Source organism: Primulina tabacum, chromosome 18 (genome assembly GCF_025594145.1).
Source record: "Primulina tabacum isolate GXHZ01 chromosome 18, ASM2559414v2, whole genome shotgun sequence".
Classification (NCBI taxonomy): Eukaryota; Viridiplantae; Streptophyta; class Magnoliopsida; order Lamiales; family Gesneriaceae; genus Primulina; species Primulina tabacum.
The window spans coordinates 31502513-31512505 of NC_134567.1; the positions used below are offsets into that span (position 1 = coordinate 31502513).

Here is a 9993-nt window from a genome sequence, read left to right on the forward strand (position 1 = left end):
CGATCAATTGGATAGCCGATGCAATGGTTATTTTCAATCATATGTATTGTATTTGACAATTTTTAACTTGTATATTATAAAATGTAGAATTAGGAGTGTTTAAATTTTATGTTAAAAATTAAAACTAAAGAATACAATATTTGGATTTTTTTATGAAAACTTTTAAAGCATGCAAGCTGACAGCAACGATCAATGGACATCTCTCGACCCCCGACAAGAAAGACTCATGGCTGTTTCATAAATCATTAGTGGAATAGAAGAACAAGCCCAAACCATGACCTTTAAATTTTCTTTGGCTATCACACTTAAAAATGTCAAGGAAGCAACAAGATAATCAGAAAGGAGACAGGTCAAAACCACATATATCATGAGCCTGATATTATAACGAAAAACCAAAGGAAATCCCAATGCATTAGCAAATATAATCAATCCACTTAGTTAGGGCATAGCTGCTCCAAGGCCACGATTGATCGTTCACATGGTCTCTCTTGCCTTGGTCACAAAATAGAGCAGACTTTGTGCACTTTATTCTTCTTTTTTTGCTTCGGTGGTTGCAATACTATCTTTATTGCTGCATCGAAAACAGCCTTCACGTTCTGTGAAAAAAGCATGAAAATATACACCACTGTAAGAGAGTGTGGGATTTGTTTTCGTGTAAGTGCTACTGAACTAAAAGATACCTGCTGTGATTTTGAACTACACTCAATGTATATGTGGGCGCCTATTAGTTTCCTGAGTTCCTCTCCCTATATGGATATTGAGGAAAAGGAGTCATGGGCACAACAAGACGTTGGAGGATCAGACTAAGAGATATAGTTTCTTTACCTGAGATGTACTAATAGGCATGGCTCCAGGATGATTGACGAAGAATTGCTTATCATCTCTTAGATCTGTAGATCAAAATGTTACTCTCAGCCAATCTTATTGCGATAAATGATGCAAAATACCATATTGGTTTAGAAATACAAGCTTCGTTGAGAATGAGTAGATAAATCAGCATCAAGTAAAAATTGATACATATTTATTGCATGTTCACACTTTTTCTTGCTTATGCCAGTGCTTAGGTTGATTACTACCATTATTTAACCTTTTCAAACTTTTATAAAATGGCATTTAAGTTCTGCAACCATATTGTGTCACTACTATCCAGATATATCATTCAAAAGCGTGATACAAACATCAAGAAACATACTGCTTTTTAGACCGAAAATGTTTAGTTCAAAGTCGACTATCTTACCAAGCTTTGTTCCGACAAGAATTATTGGAACACCAGGAGCATAATGTCTCAACTCAGGAACCCACTAAAGATAGGCAAGAAAGGAAAAGCCGCGGTCAGTTTTTTCGATACACAACGGATGATGAAAATACTTTAAGAGATTCTAACCTTTTTTGCAACATTTTCATAGCTGGCCTTGCTAATAAGAGAAAACGCAAGAAGAAAAACATCTGCTCCACGGTAGCTCAATGGCCGTAATCTATTATAATCCTCCTGACCTGAGGCGTATTATGTAAAACCAAATCAAAAGGGTCAAATCAAGAGAGAAAGTTATTAGATATGACAAATATGTCAAAAGAACTACCAGCAGTATCCCATAATCCTAGGTTCACTGTGCTACCATCCACAACCACATTTGCGCTGAAGTTATCAAAAACGGTAGGGACATAATCCTGTTGTACATAAGGGAAAGAGCAGAAATTGAGCCAATGTACAAAACCATTAACGGCCAGCACGTCTAAAGATATCATCTATACATATTTCTAAGTTACGGCAGAATCTAGAGCAAGCCAGGAAATTGAAATGAGTGGTGAATTTAAAGAAGCATTAACAGTGCCCTTGTTCAAAAATATAATTATTAGAAAGCCTTTATTTCAATCACAAAGACATCATGATATAATTATGAATGAGCGACCCCGACTGACTTAGTACTTACACCCCCAATTACTCTTTTCCAACACACAAGGAGCAACAAGCCGCAGTTGCCTTTGTGGTAACGAGTCAGATTCTTGGTAACCAAAATTCTTTCAAATTAACATATATTGAAACGCAGATTCTAACAACTTAAATTACTTAAAAGGCAGCCTAAGCCAAGCACGAAAGGTAGAAAGAAGAAGAAATGTGTAGCTCCATTAAGTTTCTACCCACCAGGCCACCTCCCACTAAGCCACCACCACGGATTATGCGGTTGGATAATATTTATCTTTCATTATTGTAAATAATCAAGAATTGATACTAACATGAAGTTCTTGACCCTCGAAATAACTTTGGAGTATAAAGAAAAAAGATGTTGAAAATAAGAAGCAAAACTCACCGTAGGAAATGTGTTGCTAGTATAAGAAATCAACATACAAGTTTTGCCTACAGCTCCATCGCCCACCGTCACACACTTGATGAACCTCGTTGCGCTCATTTCAACCACTCTGATCCCAGCCAAAGGAGCCTCAAGCTTCCTCCTCTGCTTTTTCAAGTTTAACCAAGAAAAAAAAACACTAATTTCCAGAAATGTGACTCAAAACAAATCAATATTCAACAAATCAAGAATCCCGCCTCAAGAACTTCACATCACAAGCATTACAACCAAAATTCACTCAAAAAAAAATTCAAAGAAGAAACTTTCACCTCTGGCCTTTGAGTGGGAAAGAAGATTGCCTCGTAAGATTTGGCAACTTTCCCTGCAACTACACGGCTTTATGACAGCTTTATCTTAAAGAAATGTTGGGGGTCTCATTTTTGGTTTAACTTCGTTGCTTCTGGTATTTCACCAATCAATCTTTTATCAAAAAAATAGATATTTTATTTTGCTATTTTCAGAGAGTTTTGGTGGAACTAATGCTCACCATTAATGAAGCAAGCACATGGGTTGGAGTGGCTCAGATCCAAAGCGTCCATGTGCAATGGATATTCCCTGATTCAAATCCCTTGACCAACTTGGGGATATTGTACCGGTTGTAATTTTGATAGGATTCGTTGCCGTGTCCTTGTTTGACAGCCCAAGATTGCATTAAGAAAAAATCCCAAGCATATCGCAAGTGTAAAGATATGGTAGACCACTCAACCAGTGGTCCATTCCATCTCCCGAACAAAATTTAAACATGAACAATTATTTTCGGAGATCCTTTGAGCTTGAGGATGGGTCAATTGATTCCGAGTTTAAGATTCAATGGTATTTCTCAGATATATAAATATATCTTTTATGAATAGATACTATAATTAATTTTTTTAGCAAAAATTTGTATGCGACGGTCTCACGGGTCGTATTCGTGAGACGGATCTTTTATTTGGGTCATCCTTGAAAAAGTATTATTTTTTATGCTAAAAGTATTATTTTTTATTATAAATATGAGTAGGATTGACCGTCTCACATATTAAGATCCGTGAGACGATCTCACGTGCATGAGACCCACTCTTGATTTTTTATTTGAACTAAATTATTTTATTTTTTTTAACCCAGTAGACCATTGGTTTTAGTTGTGTGTATCACTGAATTTCTAAGCCCAGCAAAAACAAAAAGTTATTATTGGGCCGCAACAGGCCCAATTATAATATTGCAAAACAAAGAAACAAATCACGAGTGTCTCACGTTTAAAAAAAAAAGGAAAAAACCCTTTTTTTAGAGAAAAAGATTATTACCCTCATACTAAAGTCGTATTTAAATATATTTTTTATCGATAAATTTTAGATGATATTATTTTTTTCAAAACCATCCTTGTTTCATTTCATTTTTCTGGGATTCTACTCTTGAAACTCGAAATCAATTTTTATGGGGTTTTCTGTTTTAGTGAATAGAGGAAAGATAAACGAGCTCTGCAAATTTAAATATGCACGTTTTTTATATGACCCGGGTAATAGATTAGAACCTAAAACTCTCCCGGAGATATCACATCAACGTAAATATTGTTTGTATATTACATAAAAGTAGGGATAATTCAACATCGAGATTCAGACCACCTTAATATATATTACATATACCCCAATCTAAAAAAACAAAGGGGTGGTTCAGAAATTACAGTTTACAACACAAACCACAGTGAAAAAAGAAACAGTGGTAAATAAAGTAGGAGGAAGCCAGTTAGCGCCACCACCATGTACAATCCCTCGTGTTCAGTTAAACAAATGGAAGCTACCCACGAGCTTTTTATTTATATCAGAGCATGGAGATGGTTAGCGGAGCCGGAGAAGTCGCCGGAGATCGTCAGTGGCTCCAGTATTAATCCCCGCAGCCTCAACTTTGCAGTAGAACTTTGGCCTCAAAGAAAACCTGGGAAAGGGCAAGCTGCTCGGCGGCGGAGATATGGCGAACACCACAGAACCTGAAAACTTGTCGGAAATGTTAGTTTCAACATTTTTATAATCATCGGGAATGTTGTTACCTGGTGAGACTAAAGGTAAAGCTTTTGCAACGGTCTTGGGAAGGTGGTGACCCAAAGGAGTGGTGGATGAAATAATTATACAGTCTGAAGGTTTCGGAGGTGAAACTTTGTTCTCGTTTCTGGAAGAATTTGGCATCTTGGGGGTGAGGGGTGAGTCTCTGGTTCTATTATTGTTGCCGGTTTTCCTGTTTATAGGTGGGCAAGAGAGACCTCTGGTGGAGGCTACGCCGCGGGGGTGAGCGGCTGGGAGAGGAAGAAGAGGTGGCTGCACTGATGGTTGGAGAAATGGAGGGCAGGAGTGGGAAAGAAAAGGTGGCGGAGCCTGTAAAATACCAGGTTCTTGAAAATTTGAAGGCAAAAATTTCGTAAAGGAGCTATATGCTAAAGGATGGTTGATTTTCTTAGGATTTTTGTATGGAGGAACTGCTTGATTTGGTGATCTTTGAATCATTATTGCCTCCGTTGAAATAAATATATGCAGGCAAAGCTTGAGTAATATAGAGCAGAAAATTTTGAAAAAGAAATTTTGATTATTAGGCTGATGATCTCAAATAAAACCGGATCAGAGCCCCTTTCAGCTTCGAAACAGCGCAAACTAAATAATCCAAATTGATAGAAAGATATCAAGAACTTACAGAAAACTACAGGTACGATCAATCAGTAATTAATATTGTAAAATTTTCAACTTCTTGGAAAATATGGCCTCGTGAAATTAAACCGATACAAAAACGAAAAAACAAAACTGCAAAGAAATATATATATAAAAATTATTAAAGTATGGGATTTCTTCAAGTATAAAATGAAACCCAGCTGGGGTTGGATTCTCAAGATCCGAAAGAGCAACTTTCTTGGAGCTCCCTTAGGTCCCTTTAAATAGAAAGTGATTCCTCCAACGGCTACTTTATTTTATTACCTTTTCTTATTTTCTCTTTTTGTGTGCGTTTTTTTTTTAATATATACAACTTAAAATTGATTTCTCAGAAATAGAATTAGTGGAACTTCCAATATTTTTTCACGAGTTATTTTATTTTATTTTATTTTATTTTTACAATTTCTCTGTCTAGTGACAATGCTGAAAATTAATTAAAATTTAAAAAATTTCCCAGTATATCGTTTATAAATTTATTCTCTTTAGTCTCTCTTTGATGAAATATTTTTATTTATACATGTTGAGATTGTGGATAGCTAGGTTAATGTATTGATAATCAAATAAATTTAAATATTAAATATTAACTAACTCGATTATGGTAAAAACTTGTGAGATAAGGTCTCACGGGTCATATTTTGTGAGATGGGTCTCTTATTTGGGTCATTCATTAAAAATTTTATTTTTTATGCTAAGATTATTACTTTTTATTGTGAACATCAATAGGATTGACCCGTCTCACAGATAAAGATTCGTGAGACCGTCTCACAAGAGACCTACTCCTCCATTATATACACACACACACAAACACAAGCTTTAAAAATTATTCTAAGTAATCAGTTGACCATATAACGTGACACATGCATTCAATTCGGGACGGTATAAAATAGCAAATATCGAAAGATCAATTATACCTACTGCGTGTATTCTTATGCTATTTTTTATTTGCACAAAAAATTTTATGAATCGGAAGATTTCCAGGATAAAACTAATTACGGTGTTTATAGTTCAGACTTAAATGAAGAATCTTGTTGAAATGGTCGGAAATTAGTTTTTAGATTGATAATTTGAATAAAATATTAAACCTAGTGGAAAATGCGAATTAAATTAGCTGAAATATTACATGAAAGACTTGTAAAATAGTAAAAAAAAAATGTTTACCAATATATTTATTGCCTATAATTTTGACTTGAGGAAAGATAAAATTCCATGGGACAACCTTATGGCGGTAGTCGGTCGGTTGGCACACAGAGATATTCCCCGAGTCGTAGGGCGGCGACCGCCGGAGCTATAATGACCGTAGGATCCTACTAATCATTTTCAGAAATAGCCGTTGTGCTCATGCTGACTGTTGAAATAGACTTCTGGAGAAATCAGGGGCGTACACGTCTTTGGTTGGAATGAATAGGGTTAGCTACGGATTTAAGACCCTTCCTCTTGCATGTTCTCTACAAGTTAAAAAACAAAAAAAAATTGTTGTGTGAAAACGTTGTGCATTTAAAAAAAATAATTAACATTCAGTCGATTCTTAAGTCTTAATTGAGTACTCAAATAGAATTCACACTTATTTGATGTATAGAAAGCTAAGATAAACAATCCATATATGAAATTATCGCTCTTGTTCACTCAAATTTCCAATTTTTCGAAATATTTGATACGAATTCTTAATTATAAATAAAATATTTATGTTAGATCAATCGTCCTTTGTCCGTCTTTTGATTCCTTGATGGTGAGAACATAAAGAAAACGGATTCAAATTCCCATATTTTTATGTAATTAGAATAACAAATTACACACTATAGATAAAAAGTTTAAGCCTTTCCTTCATAAAAAAGCTAGAGATAAAAAGCAAACACACTAATAGGGATATTAGGTGTAAAACTCAAATTTTACCGTGTGATTGTTGCCTTTGTCAATGCCAACTTTTGCCTGTCCCTACTAATAAATATGCAATTTTAAACGTTAATATAAAATTTTGCATATTTATTACATTAAAATTAAAATTAAAATGTTTCCGGGTTTACTTTATATATATATACTAAACTAGTTAAACATAAATAGTAAATATTGCATTAATACCACAACTAATCAAATATCAATATTGAAAAGCAGTCGCCTATGGAAGCTAAATCGTTTTTTTTTTAAATAATTATATTCATAGTTGCTTTAGGTGGGCAACTTTCTTTTCTTTTCCCTTTCCTTAACTTATATATAAAAGTATTGTTGCATCCCACGTCACCTTTATTTTTTTAATATTATATACATAACAAGATCATCGTCATCGTCAATGTGAGATGTGATAATATTGCGTCAATTTGGGCTTTCCAAATTGGATATTAGATCCCCGGTACCCTTTGACCTTTGTACCAGAATTGGGCCAAGTTTCTTGATCGATCCGTTTCTTTAAGCCCAATTATTGTGGGGCAGCAATTGGTGAGTGCAAGTCCCTGCGTCGTATCAGAATGAAGAAGAATTACTTGTTGAATGGATCTACTCCCGTAAGGTTTTCCCGGTTGCCCATGCTAGACATGCTCGATCTGAACGATAATTTCTTCACCGGCGAGCTTCCAGAAGATATATCTGCCACCGCCCTAGGAAGTCTTTCGTTGTCTAATAATTGGATTTCAGGGAAGATTCCTCCAACGATCGGGAACTTGATAAATCAAGAGATATTATCACTTGATGTGAACAAGTTTTCTGGTCATATTCCGAAAGAAATTTTCAAACTCAAGAAACTCACGAGTCACGATGCTAAATTTCAGTGGCAACAGCTTGACCGGGGAAATTCCAGCTTCAGTTACCGATAGTTCCCACTTGACATTCATTGATCTAAGTCAAAATAATCTAAATGGCGCAATTCCCAGTAACATTCCAGGTCTGCAGAATCTGAATGTTCTCGACTTGTTAAGAAACTGACTCGAGGGATTAATCTATAGTGAGATTGGGATGATGAAAAGCTTGACAGTATTAGACCTTTCTTACAATTATTTATCCGGAAAAAGGCCCACAATGAGGCTTCCATGTGAGTATGTGACCTGGATGACCGGTTTTTCATTGGAAATCCCAAGCTCTGTTCTCCCCACAGCTCCTATTGTCCATCAACCTCAAGTCCATCCCAAGATTCCCAAAAAATGCGTGCATCAATCATGGTTATCATAATCATCTTCTTGATCTGTTCTGTTACTGCTTCCTGTAAGTTGGATTACAGTCCGAAAGAGAAGACTGGAGAGATCAAGAACCTGGAAACTAACGGCATTCCAGAGGTTAGACTTTAAAGCAGAGGATGTACTTGGATGCTTGAAAGAAGAGAACATAATAGGCAAAGGTGGAGCGGGGACATAATTGGACGTGGGCGTGGTAACAGCTACAATGATCATGGATTTATGGCAGAAATTCAGACACTTGGAATGATCAAACACCGGAACATTGTAAGACTCCTAGGATACTTGTCACAAAAGGATACTAATCTTTTGCTGTATGAATATACGTCACTTGGAAGCTTAGGGGAGATGTTACACGGTACAAAGGGCACTCATTTGCAGTGGAAATCAAGGTATCGGATTGCAGTGGAGGCTGCAAAAGGGTTATGTTACCTGCATCATGATTGTTCGCTTTCAATTATACACAGGGATGTCAAGTCGAATAATATCTTACTTGATTCTGATTACGAGGCTCATGTTGCTGATTTTGGTCTTGCCAAAGTCTTGCACCACGCTGGTGCTTCCGAGTGCATGTTTTCCATCGCTGGTTTCTATGGCTATATTGCCCCTGGTAAGTGTTATTTTTACTGAACTTAGTTCCACTACTATAACATGCATTGGGCTGTTTTTGCTTTAATCTAGGATTTAAGATAATCTAGTATAATCAAGTAATCAACTTTGAGACCACAATTCAAAATGTTTTTATCAGTCAAAGTGGTGAAGTCACAAAATTTGATGGAAAACGACTTTAAGTAGCACAATTTACGAATCATACGCTTTGAATTAGAAATACTGAATATTCCTAAATATGAAGCTTGGAGAAACACATGACTATTAGGTGACTGGTGCCGTTAACTTGTTCAAGATTGCTATGATGTGTGTGGAGGATGAGAGCTCTACCAGGCCTGCTATGAGGGAAGTTGTTCACATGCTCACCCATCCTCCGCAGTCTGCTCCCAATTTTCTAAATCTTTAACTATAAACGCATTCCTTGAGAGTAAGATGTGGATGGCAAATGAAACTAATTTCGAAATTAATGGCAATTTTGTCCCCTGGAGTATGTAAAGTTGTCTCTCGACTGAATTATAAGCTTGCCGCGGATGTATTCAAGGGTAATAATTCGTTTACTTGGATTATGTTTTGGAAAATGGTCGATGTTATTGTTAGCTGCTGGAGGATTGTAAAGTTTTAGATATATAATTTAAGAAATTTGTGAATTTGTGTAAATTTTGATGTGTTTATATGATTGTAACCAGTGTTTGCCTAGACAACCGCCCGACTAGGCCGGGCCTAAGCGGTTGTCTAGGCGATTTTTTTTAAAGCTTAAATTCATTAAGTGGTTCATGAGTATTATGTTTGTATATGAAATATATATTATTATAAAATTTAAAATTGTAATAATAAATATATATTAATAAATTTTTATATATGAATCATGCCACATGAGTTTACTACTTTACTACAACCGTTGTACAATGAAAATTAAATTTGTTCAACATTTTTTCCAACATAATATATTGATTATTGATATTAAACCTAAACATCTAACTCTTCTAGTTCATCTTCATATTTTTCAATACTTCTTCTGTATCGGATTCAAACTCAAAATCCATGCTTCTTCCTCCTCTTCATCCGATACAAATTCTTCTTCGTGAAGTTCCCTTACATCTTCAACATTTGTCTCAACATCTTCATCTCCACCATCAACAATCCATCCTTCCTTGTGCCATAGTTGCTTCACTAGCAAGTAGAACATCCACTCTTTTTTCTTCTTGCCTT

The 9993-nt window shown here is 35.6% G+C and overlaps 2 protein-coding genes and 1 pseudogene across 5 annotated transcripts; 1 reads left to right on the forward strand and 2 right to left on the reverse strand.

Moving 5' to 3' along the window:
• Nucleotides 1-254: 254 nt before the first annotated feature.
• LOC142533096 (rac-like GTP-binding protein 5) lies at nucleotides 255-3091 on the reverse strand. 4 transcript variants are annotated; one of them, XM_075639721.1, is made up of 9 exons: nucleotides 2836-3091; nucleotides 2618-2748; nucleotides 2310-2456; nucleotides 1581-1668; nucleotides 1385-1494; nucleotides 1238-1301; nucleotides 826-890; nucleotides 681-746; nucleotides 255-596 (listed from the first exon to the last, which is right to left on the reverse strand). In XM_075639721.1, exons 3-9 carry the CDS (start codon nucleotides 2406-2408, stop codon nucleotides 498-500), a joined length of 591 nt encoding a protein of 196 aa, XP_075495836.1. In that variant the 5' UTR covers nucleotides 2409-2456; nucleotides 2618-2748; nucleotides 2836-3091; the 3' UTR covers nucleotides 255-497. The 4 variants fall into 4 exon arrangements, with proteins under 4 accessions (XP_075495836.1, XP_075495833.1, XP_075495834.1 ...); XM_075639718.1 differs by lacking the exon at nucleotides 2618-2748 and having other exon boundaries at nucleotides 2310-2453; XM_075639719.1 differs by having other exon boundaries at nucleotides 2310-2748; nucleotides 2836-3090.
• Nucleotides 3092-4159: 1068 nt separating this feature from the next.
• Nucleotides 4160-4819, reverse strand: LOC142532505 (uncharacterized). Its single transcript, XM_075638787.1, has one exon. The coding sequence runs from the start codon at nucleotides 4817-4819 to the stop codon at nucleotides 4160-4162; it is 660 nt and encodes a 219-aa protein (XP_075494902.1).
• A 2591-nt stretch (nucleotides 4820-7410) lies between these two features.
• Nucleotides 7411-8805, forward strand: LOC142532506 (leucine-rich repeat receptor-like kinase protein HAR1 pseudogene; annotated as a pseudogene).
• The last annotated feature ends 1188 nt before the right edge of the window (nucleotides 8806-9993 follow it).

What these genes read in the sequence shown, in the direction of transcription:
- LOC142533096 (XM_075639718.1), bottom strand. An exon ending in ATGAAAATGTTGCAAAAAAG is followed by an intron (nt 1,302 to 1,384) that starts GTTAGAATCTCT and finishes GCCTATCTTTAG; the next exon opens with TGGGTTCCTGAGTTGAGACA. An exon ending in GTAGTTCAAAATCACAGCAG is followed by an intron (nt 597 to 680) that starts GTATCTTTTAGT and finishes CTTTTTTCACAG; the next exon opens with AACGTGAAGGCTGTTTTCGA.
- LOC142532505 (XM_075638787.1), bottom strand. Translation starts at nt 4,819, where the DNA reads ATGATTCAAAGATCACCAAATCAAGCAGTTCCTCCATACAAAAATCCT.